This window comes from Chaetodon trifascialis, chromosome 23 (genome assembly GCF_039877785.1).
Source record: "Chaetodon trifascialis isolate fChaTrf1 chromosome 23, fChaTrf1.hap1, whole genome shotgun sequence".
Lineage (NCBI taxonomy): Eukaryota > Metazoa > Chordata > Actinopteri > Chaetodontiformes > Chaetodontidae > Chaetodon > Chaetodon trifascialis.
Window position 1 is genome coordinate 12,360,034 of NC_092078.1, and position 23,231 is coordinate 12,383,264.

The window sequence follows — 23,231 nt, forward strand, 5'->3', positions numbered from 1 at the left end:
CAAAATAATTGAAAACTAGAACATAACGAACTTATATAAAGTAACACATTTTAAATTATTCTTACATTGAAAATCTTGTACAATGACTTTGGCAATATTGTACGCCCACTTGATTACAATACCAATGCCGATGAAGCAATTTTGAATTTGAATTTCTAAAAGACAGTGTCGTTGTGATATATACATTATAAACCAAACACCAACACAAGGATCCAATTTTATCCATTGAGTCCACCTGAGAAATAGTTATTCTAGGATTCAGAGATATCAGCACAATACCATGCCATTGTTCTGCCGATGTTCAGCATCACTCTGGGTTCACATTAACCTCTTTGCGATTAGCCTACAACACAATGTAAGTCACAAAGTGCAGACCCACTCTTGCTTGTACTAGGTTATAAATGCAGTGTTATACGGCAATAAACCAGAAGATGGCAGCAGACGTAACGCAAACTGTCTGCAGAGCCATGCAAACTATAATGGTGGAATTCATATCATTTGGACAATAAGCCTTTTTCATGGCAGACATTTTGGCATTATTGCAGGAAAGCTACAGGTGGAGCTAATAACATCAATCATTCTTCTTATTGTGTATGATGGTCACTGACATGGCTTACAGGGACACTTAATGGAACTCATCCATCCTTAATATTATTAATTACACTTGTGCTTTATCTGCTATGACAAGTCAACATGATCTATAACTTGCACACTAATAAATATAAAATTTAAAAAGGACGTTTTGTTGAACTACATTAAAGCTAACAAACAGCTACATAATAATCTTTTAAGGGTCTTCTCAAGCAGAGAACTAACAAACCCAATAAACAAAGAAACAATATGTACATTTCACATGTTTTTATTAAAGTTGCATAAAAGTGTAACAAAATTGGGCAAAATCAAGACCTGTTGTTGATATTGCTACATTTGTTTGTTGGTTTGATCTAATCATTGTCCAAAAACACTTCCGCTCCTCCAATTCTCATGATTTAGCTCTTGTAATTAACCTCAATCATAATAATCAGTATATATATTTTCTTTTTTGCAATTTTCCCCAACAGTAAAAAAACAGACTTCTCAATAACAGTCTAAGAAGGTATAATCCAAACCTGGATTTAGAAATGAAAATCCACTCAAATTCAGCTACTAATTGAGCTTGCCTCCAATCCGACCAACCAGAACGTCTCCAAAAAATGCAGCTCGTGCTCGATTTGGAAACCACACAAGGAAGGCAAAAGCAATCGCACCAAAATGTATCTGAATGGATTTTTGTTCAACTACATGTTAATCCAAGGCCTGGCAACAAGAAGTGTCATGGTCACAATAAAAACAGAGCAGTATTCAAATGGTGAATGTAAAGAACATTGTCTTATCTAAATAAAATCACTGTATCAAGGCCTAAGTATTAAACACTCACTTCTAAAAAAAAAAAAAAAATAAAGAAAAAAAATAAACAGAATCTCATTGTTTTTCATTGTTTCTCAAAAAAAGGGAAAAGAAACCAAGCAACAGAAGATCCAAGATTCTCCACATGCCGCAGTTCTGCTCAGCAACGCATGTTTTTAGCAGTTTGCGTTACCTTTTAAAAAAATGAATGTCTCCCGTTTATTTGGTTTGTGTAACATAAATAATACCTAAGGCAACATCTGTTTTTTAAAAAACAAGGAAAGGAAACTGAAGAGAGGAGAGAGGGGAGGGTGGACAGAAGGATGAAAATGGGAGGGAGGAGGAGGAGGAGGAGGAGGAAGGGAGGGGATGCCAGGGAGAAATGACAGAGCAGCAAGATGAAAATGGGCCAGTGCATGTGTGTGCGTGCGTGCGTGCGTGTGTGTGTGTGTGTGTGTTGGCGCTGAGAGAGAAAGAGACAGACAGTGGAGGTCTGCTGTCACCGCAGGTGTCAGCAATTGGCCACAGGAATTACAGCAAAACGCTACCACTTCTCCAATTGGCCGATGAGCTTCGGTCTCTCATCTGATTGGCTCAGGATCAGAAACAGATGGCTTATTCTTGGAGATGATTGGCAGCTGCAGCGGGGAAACACAGATCTTGTGACAGCTACAGACCTGTCTTCCTCTCTCTCTCCCTTTCTCTGTCTGTGTGTGTGCGTGTGCGCGCGCACATCTGTGTGAGAGGCAGCTGTGTTTGCTAATGTGTTTCCGTTTCCTCCGCCCCAAGGGTGGCCTGTGCGTGTGTGTGTGTGTGTGTGCGATTCAGAGAAAACAGAAGAAAGGGTGAATGCATTTAGACAGCTTCAATGTAAGACAGTGGCTTCCCTCCCTCCATCCCTCCCATTAGGACATCTCATCGGTGGGTCTACTGTCAGGCAGAGGACAGTACAAAGTCTCTACACCAAAATGGCCATTTTCAGAGTTTCCCTGTAGGTGTGACAGCTCTGAACTGACATGGTGGACTAAATAATTTCAACGATAAAAACAGACAGTAAGAAAGAAACAGAGAGAGGGAGATTTGAAAAATCAAAACAAAAAAAAAAACAAGGCAGCTTTGTTCTAGGTCCCCCTGTCGGACTGTGTGTGTGTGACAAAATGCATCCAGAAAAAAAAAAAAAAAAAAAATCCAAAACAGGAACCAGTCCTATACTAAAAATCTAATTTGTCATACAGAACAGCAGAATATACAGGCCAGAGAAACACTCCTATTATGAATGTTGCTGTACATTATGTAGCAACATACGCACGTAGCATTTAGCAACACACAGACGTACACGTGTGTGCAGGCTGGACAGCAGCGGCTTCTGAAGAGCCCCTCTTACGACTGCACCACACATTTGAGGAAAGGAAACACATACTTAGCTCTTTTTTTTTTCTTTTTTCTTTTTTCAAGAATTTCTATTCCTGCACGCCCGACCTAAGAGAACCTACTTCTACTCTAGCCTTAAGGGAAGACTTTTAGTCTAAAATGAGTAGGACCGAATGACCACCACAGCCAACCAGTGACTTTTTTTAAGGTTCCACCATTTCCAGGGATCAAATTCTCCTCTTTGTTGGACTTAAGACACACCATACATTATTCTTTGTGGTCAGAAGGTCAGATTTTCTTCCCAAATGACATAGTGCAGATTTCTCAAGAGATACACACACACACACACACACACATTAAAAAAAACCCCGACAGTCTTTAAATGCACCACTGTAGCAAATGCCTCTGATTACAGGGGGGATATGATCTGAAAAGACTGTACGGACCCCCCCGAGAAAAGTTTAAAAAACTAAAGTCAAGTGAATATTTCCGTGCCCTCAGACTGAACTAGAAAATATCAAGAGAGTCATGGTGGGTAGCTGGATCACTTACAGGTTTATACCCCTTACAATAACAAAATAAGGAATCTCATTGGTAGAGACATAAGCAATGATTAGGCCCTGCTTCAAGCTGATTGGCTGCTTCCTCCTTCTACTCTGTTCTTGGCCGTCGCAGAATCTCTCTCTTGTTCCTCTTCCCACTCTCGGCCGCTCCACTCTCAGTAATTATGGGGCTCGTCTCATCTCAGCTCCTCTTCGCTTCCTCCTCAGACAGATGGAGGGTGGTGTGAGCGAGGGTGGGAGGAGGAAGAGTTAGATGAGGAAGAGGAGTGAAGCCAAACAAAAGGGTGAAGGAGTGAAAAGGAGAGGGAAGTGTGCCTGGATTAAGACCAATGAATCGCCTGTTGTTGCTGTGGTTTCGGCCTGGATATTACGTGTTTGTTACTTTTCCTTCTTTGCTGATCATTTTTAAGAAGGAAGTCTGGCAAACAACAAGGCAAGGTCACAAAAAAGGAAAAATAAAAGCGATTTATGGGGCTGGATCCAGGCACCAAGAGCAAAAGAGATGGAAAGAAAGAAGAGGAAACAAGGTGCAGTTAGAGGATTTCAATGAAGATCTTCAATGGAGGAAAACTGACATCAAAATAAAAGGATGGAAAGCGTGGTAGGAAGACAAGAGGTGAGGGCTGAGGTGGCGGGGGAAGAGGATGAGGAGGGACGCCATCATTTCTTCTGAGGCGTGGAGAGCTTCTGCATCCCTCGGATCTTGTCAAGCAGCTCTGAGATGAAGTCCTATGGGGAGACAGGAGGGACAAAGCACATGAGGGGGATTCAGAAACAAAAAATGCACAGTGCATCAGTATGGGGGTAAAGTGTCGGGAGGGTGGAAGGATGGAAGGAAGAAGGAAACTTACTTCAGTGGGTTTAAAACAGTCGACCAGTAAGTCCTGCAAAACAATTAAGGACAGTCTGAGCATAAATTCGTCTTTTGCATCCATATGTCCTTTGCTTGCAAACTCTAAGTCTATATCTGTGTCCTACCTTGACCCTGGCCGCCCGCTCGACGTCACTGGGCATGTCCAGCAGCTCGTCCACGTCTATCTCCAGCTCTGGGATGGCCTCCTCCTATAACACACGCAACAAGAGAAAAAGAGAGGAGAGCACAGTAAGACACGCGATTCCTGATTTCCTTTAAAAAAAAAAAAAAAAAAAAGTCAAATGTCGATTGGTGGGGTAACACTGCTCATGACCATGTGAAGGTGACGGCTCAATGTGAGTGCGCACACATACACACATACACATCAGTGAATCTCTGTTCAGAGACACATGGAAAGAAACCCTCATCCTTTCTATTCTTAGTCCCTGTGTTTATGGTATGTGGTTGTCCGCAAATAGACCAGCAGGGAGAATTTCTGTCTCTGTGCATGACGTGGTACAGTGACTGATGAATGACCATGTCTGAACACTAGAGGGCGGTGCCCTTCCATTACCCCACATGTTGTACCTGACTGAGAGAAGACAGGGGAGACAAAGAGCCAGGGTAGAATACAGATATTTTCAAATCATATTTTCAAGGATGGAAAACAGAAAAAGAACTTGTTTACCTGAAACCCACACTCAATGAGACGTCCACAACTGAAGCATTGAAACAGGACAAAACTGCTGTAAATCCTTGTAGCTTCATTGTTGATACCACCCATATCAGGAACTGAAATGCTTCTGTTTATCAAAAAGTAGGTTTGTAGACAAATCTATGTCAAATTTCAGCATATGATGTGATTACAAGGATAGTTATTCGCTCTCTTGCCTGGAGTTCGATGAGAAGATTGACATCGCTGTGACGTCTCTGTGAAATGTGAGGCTTTTGCCAGCAACTGCTTAGCTTAGCTTAACAGCTAGCATGGCTAATTAAACAAATGAGACATAACAAGTTATTTTGTGAGCTTCGGAGTTGCTGGTCAGTGATTTTTGTAATTTTTTCCAGTCTTCGCGCTAAGCTAAGCTAAGCTAACCGGCTGCTGGATGAGACTTGATCAGACATAAGAAGTACTGATCTTCTCCTACTCTGACCTACAGAGTAAATAAGCATATTTCCCTAACATGTCAAACTATTGCTGTAAAACCAGATAATATCTACAACCAGTGCATTATTGAAAGCTTGCATGTAAACCACTGAAAGTCATGGTGTTGTCTTAAATGAAAACGTGCTGTTGTAAATCTCAAAAGGGTTAAATCTGCTCTGATTTTTAGACCTATACAGGAGCATTAAATATCTCCATTCAAAAGTGGCTCATAATTAAAAACCGAAATGCTGCAATAAATTCCCACTTTTAATTTCAGCAGAGCAGTTATTTTACTGCCTGATGCTGATAAGCTGATCTCTAATATGAGGTTTAAGAGCACACGCCTCTAGCTTATATATGCGCCTTATCAAATAAATAACTGTAATAACTGAGTTCACTGTAAGTTCGTCTTTGTCTCTTTCTTCCTCTTCCTCGCCACGCCTTCTCCCTTAAGCCAATCAATCCTTTTTTCATTTGAATCTGTCGCTCTATAAGAAGTGGCTTCACAGGCTCGCTCTCTTTCTCCGTTTCTCCATCTGTCTCACTCAGACACACTAGCTCAGTGTGTGCTATCAAAGCGGCTCACCACTGGCAACAACACACACGCGCTCTCGTGCAAACACTCGTTTCCCCCTCTTTCGCTGCTCAATTGCTACCCTATATTCATGTCATTCTCTAGGAATCTCTCTCTCGCTCTCGTCCTCCCCCTCGGTTAGAGTTGCCCACACCAGCTGTCTCTGCACCTGCCCAACTGCCCCCTACCCCATCTCTCACACGCGCGCACACACACACACACACACACACACACACACACACACACACACACACACACACACACACACACACACACACACACACACACACACACACACAAATGCACGGACAGACAGACAGGCACAGCATGCTGTGTGTGCACCTTTGTGTGTCACATTAACGGATGGTTGTAAAAAGTCTTCAACATCACACACACACCCTTTCTGTTCCACACACCTCACACGCACATGGATTAAAGAATTATAAAATGGGCATTAATAATAAGTCTGAGCTGGATGTGTGTGTGTGTGTGTGTGTGTGTGTGTGTGTGTGTGTGTGTGTGCGTGTGTGTGTGCGTGTGTGTGTAAGGGGTGAGGTATGAGGATTTAATTCTGAGTAGGACAGCCTGTGTGTGTGAGATAGAGACTGGAGGTGACAGAGTTACTGTCAGCAGAGTACACACACACACACACACACACACACACACACACACACACACACACACACACACACACTCACACTCACACAAACAAGATGACAAGCATGCTGTAAGCAGCAACGCAGACAAAAATGTGCAAAAATACTGACACACACACACAAAAGTTGAGAATAAGACATTGAAGCAGAAGAGGGACAAAAAGTACAAACACACACGCATCCACAAAAGCCTCTTACCAAATTTCCAAATTAAAGCTCCACAAAACGGACTCAAAGGTGTTCGTGCACCCAGACACACACATGCTGACAGTGCAGACCCATTGAAGCTGTCTGTTATTTACACACACACTGTCGCACACATATACAGGCTGTGAAGTCTGACACAAAGACTGATCTGCACAACATGTGGGCTCCATGTGCCACTACACGCAGGACAGAAAGCTAAGAGGGAAACCACGAGAAAGACAAGAAGACAAAGGAAGCAAGTGAAAGAAAAATAAGACAGACTTGTATTTTTTAATAAAAGTGATACCAGGATTTCTGTATTCTACGTTCTTCCTAACTTTGTAACCCTTTAATTTCTTCTATTAACTTGTGTCTTTGGCATGACTCACAAGGTAAATGTAAAGCACTATTAAATGGCTGTTAAATGTATCTGAAAAGTGTGAGTGATGCACACTGGCCTCCATTTTACTTTGATATGAGAGACAAAGTGTTAAATCTGCGAGGGGGGAAGGGAACGCCCAGAGGAAGGAAGGTAAGAGGTTAAGGAGCATATCGAGAAGAGGGAGCAGCTGAGTGGAGCAGACCGAAAGGGGGAGAGAGAGGGAGAGAAAAGAGAGAAAGACAGAGGCGAGGGGAGGGAGGGATGTTGAACAAGGCCGGAAGACAGGCCTCGGAGAGGAGACACAAAGAAAGCAGGCAATCACGAGGGAGGATTTCCCAAACACTCCTCCAGACTGACTTACTGAACCAGTCTGGAGTCTGGAGGGGGTTTTCACTGCTGGCTGCAGATGTGATATACACTGAGAAGTGGCTTCAAGGTATTGGCACACACTGCAGGATAGTAAGCAAAGCAGTGCTGTGTGGAACAATACACAGACTAATGTGGTTCTTCTGACCTGGGACTCGTTTCTGAAACACATCTGCAGTTTGGGTGTTTGATACATTAAAGCTAGAGTACATACGGTGTATTAGATGCATTTAAAGAAGTTTAACTGTGCAATTTGCAGTCACACGTGTGCCAGGAATAGGTAGGGAAGAGCTCTGAACCTGATCAAAACCAGTCAACAGCCCAACCACTGACCAATCAGCTCACTGGAAATGCCATTGCTCCACTGCAAGTGATGTTTCAGAGATGAAACAAAAGCATGATTTTCAGTTGAGCTGGAATCACAAGACTTAACTGCGTCTGAACCGCCAGCATCGGCCGATACACAAGCCATTTTATTGCGGTCTTTAAATTCAATTACACTCTTCCTGACAAGATCCTGAGCATGATTCACACACCACCACCACGATGAGGCTGACACAGGGAGGGCGAGAGCAACAGACAGACACACTGTCTGTCTGGAGGCTGCAGAACAGAGCAGAATCAAATGTGACAGTGTGTGCGTGTATGCAGGTCATAGTACTATTCCTCTCACAGGGTACTGTGTAGCGGCTGCAGGACTGGACAGATCAAATGCCTGATGCAGCTCCCTCACTGGAAAACATAAGCTACACACAGACAGACACACAAGTAGGTCAGTGGCCTCACATTGCAACAAAAAGGCCTATCATGGCTATTGTAAATATCTCTGCAAAGGGAAGTGATGAGCGAGAGCAATGAAGCAAAGTCGGGGTTTCTCTAGGGAAGTTTGGTCAGAGAATACATCGGAAAAAAAAAAAACTTGTCAGTAGTTTTTATGTTAGACTGACTTGATTTCACAGCACTCTAACTGACCTCAGATCTGATTAAACATCCAACATGCTGCTAGAAAAGGCTGAGGTGCACAAAATGCAATTCTAGGCCACACAGAGATGAACAACGCAGATATAAAAAGAGGGATTTGAGTGTCAAATCAGAGAAATCCTCAAGAACCACCCCGAATAGAACCATGTATGCATTGGCACATATGGACAGGGGGCTAATGAAATGACACCACGGGTCCACGTTAACTGTAATAAGATGGATACAAGCCAGGAGGGAAGCTGCATGTATAAGTAGGTCACTGAGGCCACCTACAAGGATTACACAGCAGTGATAACACACTTCATAACTGATTCCTGTGATAGCATCCTGCATGTAAGCGTGCGGGTTACAGAGAGACCATGTAGAGGACAGGAGTTCATATGTAAAGAATAACAGAGAGCCTTAGGTTCACCAAACGCTGGATGATGGTGATAAATGGCCTCTTTTGCTTTCCTCAGTAACAAACCAGGATAAAAATAGTCAGACGTCAGGATGGCCGATCGCCCATTTCGCTACAAAAACAATGTTTTGGCTGGCTTAACATGCAGGGGGAAAGAGGAAGGGGGAGGAGAAGGAAGTTGGGAGACAGAGGGAAGTGATGGCCAGAGCAGGCAGGATGGAGGAAGAGGAAGAAGTAGGAAAAGTAGGCCGCGTGGCGCTAAACAATGTCGCCATTCACTCCCAATTTCCGTGTGCGCTTGTTTTGACTGAACAAACCAGACGGCTTCATACATCACTTGCTCCCTCGCTTAAGTTCTTTCCCTTTTCGTCGAATCGACGTGGAAGTACAGATGGAGAGGGGAGGCGGACATGTGATCTGCACGTTACACGCAACAGATTTTACACCTCTACACTCTGAGCCTTTCCTGTTCATTCCTCTCTGCGCGGGGACTCTTGTGTTGGGGGCAGGCCAAGCCGCAGAGTGTTTTTACTCACTCTTTCTATGTGTGTTTGGATTACTGAGTGTGTGTTTATATGCGTCCGCCCCATTAAAACTATTACGCTCGGCTGGTTGACACAGGTACAAAATACGTGTGAACAATGACACTGACAAGTTACGCACACACAGGCAATGTAAGCACAGGCATGGCTGAGATTGTTTGACTGTTAGTGTGTTTTAGTTCCCCCAGCTGAGAGAACAAAGTGTCCACAAATTAGTTTTAGAGCTCCACATCGCGAACACCAGAGCCATCATTCAACAGCTAAAGGTTAAATCTCTGAAAACAAACCATCTGGGTGGATTTTCTGCAATACTTAATGCTCTTATTTCAACCATGAAAGAATACACAGTGTATTCCTCCATTGCTCAAGTTCAGGATAGTGGTGAGACATGCTTCTGCAAAGATTCACTGAGAAGCAGCTTTCAAAGCAGCTCACAATGACTCACAGGTGAGGTGATAAACACACCTGCCAATTCGCACGTATGCATGTGCAGGCTTGTTTATTTGATAAGCAATGATTGATTGAGCTGTATAATATATGCAATAAAGCAGGTGTTGAGCCAAGCACTTATCATGGGTTTAAACTATGGAGAGCCTTTTGTAATTCACTACATGTTCTTCCCAGAACCCAAAAGTTCTAGTTTCGTAGAAAATGTATTAAGGAAGAGAGGAAGAGAAGTGAAGGCCGTGCTGTGCAGGTAATTCTTGTCCATGGCCATGCAGATGAACATGTGTCTGTCAAAATAACAAGAACATCTTAGGAGTCAAAAGCTGGAAAGTTGCCTGAGAGCCATCTTGAGGTGATAATTCATGGCGCCCTTGTGACTGATCTGGTAATTTAGTCTACGGTCATCTGATTGACACACACACACACAGAGGGGGAGGCCAGCGTAGAAGCAGTGGAAAAATACTGTCCTCGAACGTGCTTCCTGTCATGCTCCGTCTCTTTATCTCCATGTCTCCTTTGATGCCGTCCCTCTGGTCGCCATTACCACTCTGTGCCGCTCTCGTATAAATCACCCTCGGCACGTCTGTAACAGGGCAGCTCATTGAGTTTGGGCCACCTTGCTGCAGGCATGAAATACCACTTGTGAGAGAGAGAGAGAGAGAGAGAGAGAGAGAGAGAGAGAGAGAGAGAGAGAGAGAGAGAGAGAGAGAGAGAGAGAGAGAGAGAGAGAGAGAGAGAGAGAGAGAGAGAGAGAGAGAGAGAGAGAGAGAGAGAGAGAGAGAGAGAGAGGAGAGAGAGAGAGAGAGAGAGAGAGAGAGAGAGAGAGAGAGAGAGAGAGAGAGAGAGAGAAAGAGAGAGAGAGAGAGAAAGAAGCTAAGGGACAGGGAGTCACAGAGAGGTCAACATGGGTGGAGGGATTAGGGATGCATTGTGTCAGTCATCGCCTGCTGCTTCCCATCTTCTTTCTATCTCCCCCTGTCTCATACTAGTGCTTATCAGGAATCTGCAGCCCTTTCAATAATACACACTGTTAGCTTCCCTCTTCCTCCTTTTCTTCTTCACATATGTTTGGGTCACAAAGAGTAAAATAAGGCTATTTTTTTTTTAAAAAAAGGTCTGTTCTCTTATTCTTCTTGTATGCACCCCTTAAGGGGTTAAAAGAGCAGAGCACACAGCTACTTCCTGTCTGGGCACGTGACCTTGGGAGATGGGGGGGATCCACCGAGATCTGTGGGAAGTGGTGAGGCTGAGTGCTTGTTTGAGAAGAATAAGTGTGTGTGTGTGTGTGTGTGTGTGTGTGTGTGTGTGTGTGTGTGTGTGTGTGTGTGTGTGTGTGTGTGTGTGTGTGTGTGTGTGTGTGTGTGTGTGTGTGTGTGTGTGTGTGTGTGTGTGTGTTTTAACACAGACGCTTTAAGAGGGCAGAGTTGACAGTGACATTAGCAATACTGGTGTTTGTGTGTGTGTGTATGTACAATTAATCTAAGTGGTGACTGGCTGCAGCACACACACACACAACCATAAACCACAGCAATCCATAATCAATACAATGCAATGCACTTAATCCAGTCTGGAGTGTGCATGTAGCTTCTTGTGTGTCTCTGTGTGTGTGTTACTGTGCACCTTTCATTTGTGTGTATGCTTGATCTTCATCTCTATTGCGCATCTAATCAGTTGGATGTGCTTCCTCCCAGGAAGAATATGATGTCCTGTTTTGAATCATATGAAAAACAGAGAGAAAGAGCCGCCAGCAAATCAGCTGAACTGAGCTGACCGCTTCATGGCCAGCTTACAGCCAGGAGAGCGACTAGAAAATAGAATATCATTGTTTTGTTGGCCATATCTTCTTCACCTTGCTGTGCAGCTTGCAGTAATGGTTTAAATATTCTTTCTTCCCACTGATGAAGCTAACAGTACAGATTTCCTCTGTGGAAGCAGGGACTCTTGTAGCTCCTATGTGTTGCCGTTCTATAAAAAACCCTCTTAAAACAACATGCACCCCTCATTTATCACACAGGCTCCGTACAGTATGTTTCCACTGCAGCCCTGTTGGCCTTCCCGCTATCTCACTGCAGATGAAGTGCAAATGGCTCTGTCACGTTAAGCAAAAGGAACCACAGCCTCCAGAGTCTGGCGGTAGTGATGTGGGTATTGTGCTGTGTGGGTTGCTTCAGACTTTGCATGAGAGAGCCAAACCAAACAGACTCCAAGTACACAGAATGTATCTTCACATGATGACAGGAAACATTCATCACTATAATTATAATCACTATAAACCAGCACAGTAGTTTGGCTCTTCTTACACCATAATTATGTAACAATAACAGAAATATATAGCTTTAGTACATGCTAATATAGAGTCAAGTAATATCTGGGAATGGATAGCTGAACCTAGAGCTACTGATAGACATCTATTGACCCAGATGCCCCAGAACACACACAAATACTGCTAAAAAAATCTATCCAGAGAGTTAAAATGTAGAATGTCACCCAACCTTGACCCCCCCAAAAGCTGTCCATACTCATAGCTGCTCACAGCATGGTTGAATGATTCCCACATCAGCTTGTTTGGCCTGACTGAACGGTTCAGTAGTTTCTGTGTGTTGACTGGAAATGTCTGTGCTGAAGCCTCTCTGGGGGATAACGCTCTGCTGGTCCCTCAGGGTCACAACCAGCCTGCGGAAGACTTGTACTGGCAACCGCATGGCGCTGCCATGGCTGGAGCCCTGCCGCTGTGTTGCACTGGATAATTACTACAAGTTTGCCACAGCTGCTGCTGACAGTTTCACTCACTTTGCAGTAGCTGCCTTCATCCAACTGTGAAGTAAAATCTAATGCAAAAATCTGCAAATATTGTCCATTTGTTAGTGTTTAACACAGTGTAATAGTGCTATTAGTGTGCCTGACGGGTGATCTAAGGGAAGTGGTTAGCACCAAAGAGTGATCAAAACAATAAAAACACCAAAGAAATTGAGGACCATTTCAGCAAAGTCGAGGAATGTCTTAACAATCAAATCAATCGCAACGCATTTTTGTGGGCTTGGTAAAGGCAAACGCAGTAATAACACACAGAGTATGTCAGTCAACTGAAGCTGGAAGCTGGGAAGTGACAGAAGGCCTGTGGCTGCTCACTTTTAAACTTTGCTTCCAATTTCCATGCAGCTTTTAATGATTTGCAAATGAAAGACCTGGATGGATTCAGCTTCAACCTCTCCCTCATACACACACACGCACACACACAAAGGAAATCCATCTCTCTCTTTAGCCCACTCTAATTACAAAATCTCCCATGCATCCATTTGAAATATGTGAACCGGACAGCATCTCAAGTGGCCACTTTCGCCCTCCACTCTCCACCTCATCTCGAGTCATTTCTGCAGCAGAGAACAGGGGGCAGATCTGAGGAGGGGATCATAACCCTCCACAAAGACTGCTATCGATGCACGCATGTGTGCGTGCGTGCGTGCGTGCGTGCGTGCGTGCGTGCGTGCGTGCGTGCGTGCGTGCATGCATCTTGGGAACACTGGAAAAAGTAGCCTGTGGTGTTCTCACAAATGGATTTTTTGTTTTCTTCCATCACTTTCTAATTATCATGGGAGCAGTAAAAATGAAAAACTCAAACAAAGACAGAAGCGAGGAAGACCATGCACACACACACATACACACATGAACACACACATCTCCACTACGAGCCAGAGGAGTCATTACCACTACAATTGGACTGAAAGAAGAGATTATGTGCAGATTAAAATAAGAATGCATACAAACAAGGATTACTGCAGATTATCATTATGTCACTCTTGGCAAGTACTATGAACACAACCAAAGGGCCCAGCATTCATCTGTTCATTTGCCATTTAATGATTGATTTATTCCTTTATTCTGGCAGTTTTAGACAGGAGTGGAGTTTGGCAGTCTGACAAGGTCATTCAGGGTCCACTTCGATATTTTTTCTCTACTAATTTTCACCCGCTTTGCCTGAGAAACGCCCGTGTTTATTTGTCGAGCCTTTTAATGCTTTTACCCGCCATTACTGAGATGTAATCCATCTGGATTTCAAAAGGGATTAGAGAACATTTTAAGTCTTTGATGCAGATCAATCATCAGCACGACCTCTGACTTCTCCAATAAATTAATGCTTTGGTTAAATTCCATATTCAGTCAATCCAAGGGTGAAAAAAAGCACAATGTGGGAGATTTCATCAGATTATCACATAGACACAGACAGGAAACACATGGGACAGTAAACCTAAGACCTTTTTTCTGAATGATGCTTGTCAGTGTTAATATGAGACAATGAAAAAGCCACTTGAAGTTCAATTTGTATTCACGGTGCATGCAGAGGTTACGGACAAACAATGGTTATGTCTGTCCCAGCGTGATCATTCATTAATGATTCACAAATTGATTTGTTTGATTAGAGAGGAAGTTTCTGTGGACGTCTTGGCCACATTTGTCCTACTTTTTAAAGCTTGTCAACCTTTGGAGTCCATCACAGCAGATGGGAATTCAAGCCAGCCAGTGCCAGTATTTCACTCAGCAGGTGAATGAGTGACCACTGGAGTTGATTTGTTGATTTAATACCCTTAATTCCAACATTATGAGAGTGTGTGTGAGTGAGCAAGAGGAAGAATGAGTGAGACTTCCTGATGAATCAGTAACTTGTACTAAGTTCTGACACTGACTCTTTGCCCAAATATGGTCAGTTGTTCCTTCCTGCTCAGTGGCTAAATACGAATCATAGAAATAAACCCGGATCGCAAGTAAAGATCACACACGGAGCATGCCTATAGTATAAAAAATATAAAAATGAGACGCCTAATAAATGACAGAAGAGATTTGTAACTCAGCCCTTTGTCTGTCATCGTCTATTTGCGTACCAGCTGCCTGTCCATCTGTCCACACATCTTTCATCCATCCATTTCTTCCCAAAGCCATTTTAACCGGAGCAGTTTTCATAACCGCACCAGAATCCTGCCGTGTCATTTCGTCTACACTGTGATACCGCGAAAGCTTAGGTGACATCATGGAGGATATGTGAAGCCAACATGGCGCTACTCTAACCTGGCAAACGCTTTATCAGTGGCTGTTTGTCTGCTTGAAACTCAGAACAGGTCAGGAGGTCACGGGCAATGCCAACAGAGCACCACAGCTCTGACTGCACATCTATTAGTACCTGCTGAAAGCTACTTAACATTAAAAATCGCATCAAATTTGACATCATCCATCAGCTTCTCTAAATACACGGCATTAACAGGGAAGCCATTGTGCACACAGTGCCTGTTCAATCTGTTATTAGGGCACAAAAAGTATAAGAAACACAATCAGAGGCAGTGAATAAAGCCATATGCTGGCATATGCTTCAGTGCAGCTCAACTGGCATCTCCTCTAATGCACCTCCTGGGACTAAAATACACTCCTGAGTGGATCCTTGTTACCTCGCTCAACCTGCCGGCAGTTGGCATTACATACAAAGAGACACTGTGATGATAACGACTTACACTTACGTAACAAAGATGTACGCCTGCTCTTGCCAACTCAAGCCGCAAATGTTAAATATTGGGACAGTGGCTTTATCTGCTGTTTAAATATGGTTTCAACATGGAGGCCGATACACGCGCAACATCATAACCTCATATTCATCTCTCATTTGAAAGCACTATTACAGCAACAGCACCCTGGAGTCACATATGGTAATAACACCGGCCTGTGTACCAAACTGCCTCACTATTATGCCCATGCTCACTTTAAAAAGCCTCCTCAGGGGTGCGAGAGCTTTCACACAACAGCGGCTATCAAAAGCATATGTAGTATCTTAAAATGCACTAATTGAAAAAAGCTCAGTAAGGAGCACACAAACTGTATGATGCATTGTAGACCAGTCAAAGTAATGAGCGAGGAAGCACAGGGGTACTTAAATGCATCGCAGTCATTACGTTTATGGGAGCATAAGATATTAACAGCTTGTCTATTTACAGGGTGCATATTAAATGTGCACACGTGATATACATGACTGTTCAGCGGGAAGACGGAATGGACAACAGACTTCCAACTTTGTAAACCCTCTCATCTCATCAAACAAGTTACTGCCTGCTGTTAGCTTTCTCGCAAACAGCAGAGTTTCGTAATCGAGCTACGAGCGAGCCCTGCTTGACTCGCGATCGTTAAGGGAAAATGGTTTCGTTTAAAACTTTTACACTTGGCTGCCAGCCCAACCCTTCAGTGCGTAACAGAGGATGGAATGACAAGCTCATCCGGCTTAACTAGTACTGAAACATAAGACGGAAGGGTTCGACACGCCGGAGAGGTGTCACACAATCAGTGTGTATAGGCTACGCTGGCTGACATGTTGACAGCACATGCCGAGGATTGTGACAAGCACGAAACAGGGAAAGAATCAGGAAAGTATGCAAGACGTGTGGATGTAGACGCACGTGCACACACACTGTTCAACTACATGTCCACAAGATGCAAACAAACAGGAGGCCGCTCTTCTTAGCATCGCTCTGTAGTGCTACCAGCGGTCAAAAACTCCACAGGGTACCTTTAAGTCTTAGATGTTCACAATGTGTCTACCTGGCTGCTAGATTGTTGTTTCCAGTCCTGCACGCTTACATGCCAGCATCAATTATGCATGATAGATGGTGAAACCAAGAAGGACACGTGAGTGTGTGTTTGTGTGACTCTGCAGGTGCGTGCATTGATTGCATGCGGTGCTTTTGAGGCAAAGTTAACTTAATATTATCTGTTTTCCAATGTGCTGTGTTTGTCTCTTTTTTTTCTTACACACTTCCTGTAACAACATGCATAAACATTCCCCCGAATGACTCACATCCCTCATTCTCTCTCTCTCCATCCCTGCCTTCCCTCGCTTGGCGTTTTTAACTTCCTTCCGATCTCACTCACGCACCACCCAAAACACACGCTTAAGTCTCCCTCGCCTGCAATATTCTTGGTGGTCTTCCTCCTCTCTTGACTTGGTTGATTTGTTCCCCCCCGCGTCCTAAAACGCACCCACGTGGTCAGTCAGCGGGTCAGGCTACAGTGCATGCTGACTCAACCCACGTCTGACAGGAAAAAGATCTGTGTCTTCAACATGTAGACCCACATGTAACCTATTAACACGATGCATGCCTGTGTGTGTGTGTGTGTGTGGGGGGGGGGTGTTTACAAAGACACACTGGAGTCTTTCACTCCCGCTGTGTAACAACCAGTCTTTGTAGTCACCCTCTTACGCACACTGAGAGAAACAGGGTAATACTGATTGGTATTCAGACCTTTAAGTGTAAGGTTTAAGCAAAGGCTGCACCTTCTATGTATGTGTTTTTGTGCATGTGTGTGTGTGTGTGTGTGTGTGTGTGTGTGTGTGTGTGTGTGTGTGTCCTTCCACATTCTGCAGACATACACGACCAGGAAGCATGTTGAGTTTTTATTAGCCTGGCTGTAACCATCACTTCTTAAATTGTTCACTGTTAGAGACCACAACAGAGTGAAAATGAGGAAACATCATTAAGGAATAATCCATTTACAAGCTTCCTCCACTGTGCTGTTCATTACTTTGTGTTTATGTGAGAAAAATGTATTCAGCTGTCAGAAGTCAGTTTGATGTTTTCACAGGCTGATCGACTGCAGTTAAAAAAGTTAGCTTTCGTCACTGCTATTACATGATTTGCTGTGTTCACCATTAATTGTGTATAGCTAGAAACAGCAGTGGACACATGTGAGAAAACCCGCTGACATCCCGGTCTACTCCTCCTGCTTTTTCCCTCTCCTCTTGCCATCCCCTCCAGCTTTTTTTTTTCCTTCTCTTCCCCTGTTTATTGCATTCCTGCTCACCAATTCTGCCTCTGTTCTCGCCCGTAGTCCCATCTGTGTTTTTGTGTGTGTGTGTGTGTGTGTGTGTGTGTGTGTGTCTGTGTGTGTGTGTGTGTCTGTGTGTGTGTGTGTGTCTGTGTGGCCACGTAGGACCCTGGAGTTTTAGGATTGGTCCGCCCACTCGCTCCACTGTTAACTACGTAGCTACTACTCGGTGTAAAGCGAGCAGAATAGCAGCAAACTGGGAGAAAATGAGTCTTTGCTTGGCGAATAACATTTAACAGCACAGTTACCATGGAAATGATACCAAGGGCTGGAGTGAAATTTAATCATTTTTACTAGAAGTGCAGTTGGGGACTTTATGAGAGTATAACCCCCACTTTCCTTTTCCCTAGAGTTAGCTCAAACTCACTTACCTTACATTCAAACCAGTAATAGAGTGGAGGTTAAATAACAAAGTGTACACAACTTATCCTCAGAGAAAAACTCCCTGATTTTATCTGTGCCCAATAACCCCCTTGAATCCCAACATTTCCTGCCAGTGTGGTGTTTATGTTTTTAAACTAACCCCATTAACAGTTGGGTTTTCATATATAAGCTGCAAGATGGTTGGGAATTGTGGGATTTAGAGGCTCTGTTACTGTGGTTCCCAACATGACGGGTGGTGTCGGTGAACTGGCTGCTTGAGCTCGTCTGATAGGGCGGTGGGAGTACATCTGAAGACCAAAGAGATGGATGACATTTAACACTATTATCTATTCAAAAGATACTGTTACAGTCATTTTTCATACAATTGGACCGTCAGTGTTTGGGTTAGTTTGGTCAAGTTTGCATTCATCCTACAAATGGCAGAAGCTCAGTATTTCACTATTTTAGTTTATTTATCCATTACTATTCACTATTTCAACCATTCAGCCATTGTTTTGAGCCATTTCACCATTTAGCCAGTAGCTATCGATTCTAACCATTCCTCCTAACCCCTCCATTACCTTCAGCTAACTCTTTCAGATGTGTGTTTGTTACTTTTAGCTCTGCTCTGCTAACAAAACCAGGGAGTGTTTCTTCAGCAAAGCAAATGCCACATTAACATGAACTGCGGGTACCCACTAAATCCCTGATAATACAATAACTGAATGGCTCTAATTATAAACCAGCACTGATAGAAAATAATGAAAACGGGAGCTTTGGGGAAATGATGGAATTTGACTCAGCTTTCTTTTACTAAATGGACACAAGCGTTTTTTTCCACTGCATGGTTAACCAACATAAACATTTAAAAAGCCTTGTTGCCATGGAATCGCACTAAGGCTCAGCTCCTCACTATTACCCATAGCAGCTCTGACTGATAGCCTGACTAAGTGGCTGGATGAATATCTGACAAGCTGGCTGGCAGAAATGACTGGCTGATTGCTTGTAGCATGTTTAAAGGGATTATATGAATGGCAAAATAGCTCATTATTAATTCCCTGTTGAACAAGCTCCGTGCGGTTTAATAAATAGTCGAAATATGCACCCAAGAAATAAGAGAAATAGAGGGAGATAGAATAATAGGAAATAATGAATGGTGAAAAATATGGATTATGACATGAGTCAGAACTAAAAGACAGATGTGGCACGAAAACAAGGGAAAGAGGAAGCACATGAGGGATTAAGGGAGGCAAGAGGAAGAAAAGCAGTGAAATCTAAGGCCACATGCTCCATGTCTTTTGTCAGTGAACAGGGTTCTCCCAGTACCCGGTCTGCTCCCTGACCGGCTAAAGCTGCCTCTCCAGTTACACTGTTTGGTAGCACGTGCTCCACATTTCCCCGTCTAAATGAGCCCAGTGTGTCTCCATCAGTGTGCTGACTGTAAATTAATCTCTTTGTTGTCTAACAGCCTCAGCAGAGACGGGATGGGGACAATGAAAAGGAGGGGAACCACGGTGGATGAGAGCAAAAAAAACAGACATCATCACTGGAGGTGAATGAGAGCCGTGTGTCCGAAAATGTGAAATAAAACATTAATATCTCATTTGCACGAGTCGGACCTGTGATCTGACAATGATAAATCATTCCCGAGCCTCACGGCCACAGCAATGCCTATTTGTAGAGTTTTGGACTATCTGTGACCCTGTTTGCTCAGGTGAAAAGCAGACGAGCAGTAAAGCATCGGAGCATTAAAGCATGCACGACCGAAAGACTGAGTGGATTAGTGAATGATGGGTGGGTGAATGAATGAAAGATCGCACACTGAGAAAGACAAATATTTATCCGTGAGAGTGTGCACTGCCTGCTGTCAATCACTGAAGTTTTTTTTTTTGTCTCTGCGAGACTTTAATGCAAAACATACCGATTCATCATTGGTAAGCAATCAGATCCCATTGATTTTAAAATCCTCTCTAGGCCATTTAATCACCTCTGCTGCCATGTGAGTCTCCCTAGTATCCTTGCTACTTTAGTATTATGCACATTTCATGGGCTCTGTTGGGTAATGTTAGTTTTAAAAGCAACTTGTTACATTAAAAGATGACTGCCATTGAAAGGGAACTTGTTACATTTACAGCTCTACCTACTTAGAAAAGGAACTTGTTAAAGTAGTTTTACATTATCAGAAATGACTGTAAGTCCACCTTTCAGTGTGTTGACTTTACCATCATCGTATAGCCTACTCATTACAAAGTAATCCATTAGAGTAGTGAGATTACTGAGTACTCTAAGAGTGCCCCAGTGGTCTGCTGGGCCAGCAGCATCTCCACTGGTTAAGAAGGCCAGTTCTGTGCTGGGATGCCCCCTCCTGATGGAGATCAATGGTTAAGCTATCGTCCCTGATGGAGAACATGTCCCATCCCACGCAGGACACTCTGATTCTGATGCCTCTCCCTTTTGCCCTGACCCCCTTTGCTGTGCTGCTGTCATACTACAAATTTCCCCGCTCTGATTAATAAAACTTTATTTTATCTTGTCTTATCTTTACACTCATGTTTAATTGGGGCATAGGACACCATCTGGTTACATTCAGTCACAGCATATCATTTGGATTTTGAACTTCCAGGTAGCAATGGCGTAACAGCCAAACTCCCAGAAGAGTCGTCATTAACGGCCAACCTGTCTGCAATGAGACGACTCCACCATCACAGCCAAAGCCAGTCCATCCCTTTGTGCTGCCTGTTAGCCTCACTGGAGGCTGAAGATAAATATATGTAGAAAGTTGAGAGAAGTTGTGAGACAGGCCTTGTGTAATCAGAACAAGAAGCAAAAATGCCAGCTATTTTTGTTTTGATCTTACAACACAAAAGTCAGGCTTTTCCTCTATGGACCAGCCTGACCTGGTGCAAGCATGCGTGATTTCGCCTCCAGCTACCCGCCTCCTACAGCGTCACTCTGAGGATCCTGGCCTGGTTGTCCTTTTATCTGTTTGCCTACTAGGAATCCTCCAAACCTGTTAAGTCGTTGTATTCCTCACGCTAGGAATAGAATGTGGGTCAATGCCAGCTCAGTAGAGTCGACATGAGCTTACCAACTACTGACGCCGGTAGCTATGCCGCAGCTGCCGCCAGGCTGCATTAGAACCGCGCGGCTCTCTGTGTGTCACCGTGACCAAAGGTTTGATGTGTGATAGCGCAGAGGGACTCTAAACTGCCACTGATGGTTATGCAAGCTCATTATGAGAGGGAGTTCATTATAAGAGGCCCCCTGACAAGATTTAGGCCTGGACCCCCCACACAGACGCATCCGGATCACCTCGGTTTCTGTTGGTTGCCCTCACCACATTTTGCTCTGCTTAAAAGTTTGCAATTAGGAAAGACAAGAAAGGAGGGAGGGGGCTCACAACAAGGGTCTTTTAGCCTAATCAAACCAAGGTTACAGACACACACAAAAAGTCTTTTTCTCTTCATCTCTATGTTGAATTATTTTTATTAAAACCAATGCTGCTAACTTGTTTTTACACCCCAACCCAGTTCTCAAGCAGCGGTTAAACACTGTCTTTGATGCCATAAATGTGACATAAGAGGCAATTTCCGGTCAGCCATTAATGCTGGATTAAAATGAATTCACAGGTGTGCTTTACAACACATTCAGCCAATCAGAGCGGAGAGCAGAGGCCGTCTATGTCATGATTCGGTTGTAAAGCTTTATCAGCCACATTTCGCCTACCTGTGAGTGAGGGGGCTGAAGTTTAACCACATGGCTTCTATGTGACTCTTACACATGCCTGGCATGGTTTCTTTGTTCCTGATAATGTTCACACTCTTTGCTCATTTTCCGTCTTCATTACCTCATCTGCTTACATATGGCCCATACTACAGGCTATAGAACAAGCGAGACTAGGCCAAAAGCAGCGACAAAGGGCCCGTTGATGTTCCTTTATCAACAGTTTGCTCAGACGAACAGACGAGCTCCAGAGCTGATAAACTCACTTATTATTCTACACAGCCCAATTACTTAGCGGGGCCGCCTGATCAATACGTTCGATCGGTTTCGAGGCCGGTTATTGTTAGTGCCTTTACCTCACAGTCGTAGAGGTCCGTTAGCTGGTCGATGATCCACTCCTCCAGGTTCAGTCTCTTCCTCAGCTCCTTACGGTCGTATTTGACGGTTACGCGTCCCTGCTTCCGAACGGGTGTCTCCGGTTCCTCCGTGGTGCCGGCCGGCGTCTGGAAATATACCCGGGGTTGAGGGCTCGTCTCCGGGCTTGTTACAGCAGCCATGGTCGCTCGGTTCTGGGGGAAAAAAAATCGCCCCCCGGAGGTGTAGAAGTGTGAAAGGGGCGACGGAGAGGAGGCGAAGCGGTGTGAGGACGTGCGGCTGGGTCGCTTTTCCGCACTGAAAAATCGCCGGCTGAGAAATGTGACTTGAAATCCCCCGAAGAAACAACGCTTGGACCTGCTGCTTTTGTTGTCCAAAATCGCTCAAAGGGACATTGGCAGTGGACCGACAGCTTCCACAAAACAAAAGGGACCGACGGGCACGGCGAAACGTAAAGCGTTACCGGCTTATTGGGCTATTTACAGCATGCAAACTCCGCTTATATAAAAAGAGAAGGCAGCAGGAGCAGAGCCGGCCTCAGCTCCTCATTCAGTACAAAGAGAAATCACACGTCTCTCTCTCTCTCTCTCTCTCTCTTTCTCTCTCTCTCTCTCTCTCCACGAGAGGTGCGTGCGCGCTCTCTGACTCGAGCGCATCCGACGTAGCGCGACTGAAAAAAAGGGGAAAAAAAACCCAACTAGTGTTTTTTTTTCCAACTTTGAAAACCACTCCAGCCCTCTCTCCTCTCCTTCTCCTCTCGTGTACACCCCCCCCCCCACCCCCTCTTTCACATGTGACCCCCTCGAGCCCGCTGTTCTCATTTTAACACGGCTCGGCTCACTTGGCACGAGGAGAACACGCTCAGCTGTTGGCATCATCAAATACCGAATATCAAAGATGGACATTTCATTTTTCTGCGTGTTCTTATCTCACTTTAAAAGACTTGAGAGACATATTCAATAGCCCAACCTTTGACAAACTTTCTGACTTTTGAAATGGCCTGCTGTGATCACGTTAGCCTGCCAAGCCAAACCATTAAGACCTGCTTGGCTTGTATTG

At 44.1% G+C, this 23,231-nt stretch overlaps 1 protein-coding gene across 1 annotated transcript; it reads right to left on the reverse strand.

Annotated features, from left to right (window-relative positions):
• Nucleotides 1-926: 926 nt before the first annotated feature.
• Nucleotides 927-22,739, reverse strand: ppp1r14bb (protein phosphatase 1, regulatory (inhibitor) subunit 14Bb). The gene is made up of 4 exons (XM_070993461.1): nt 22,154-22,739; nt 4,299-4,382; nt 4,172-4,204; nt 927-4,049 (listed from the first exon to the last, which is right to left on the reverse strand). Exons 1-4 carry the CDS (start codon nt 22,352-22,354, stop codon nt 3,981-3,983), a joined length of 387 nt encoding a protein of 128 aa, XP_070849562.1. The 5' UTR covers nt 22,355-22,739; the 3' UTR covers nt 927-3,980.
• Nucleotides 22,740-23,231: the final 492 nt, after the last annotated feature.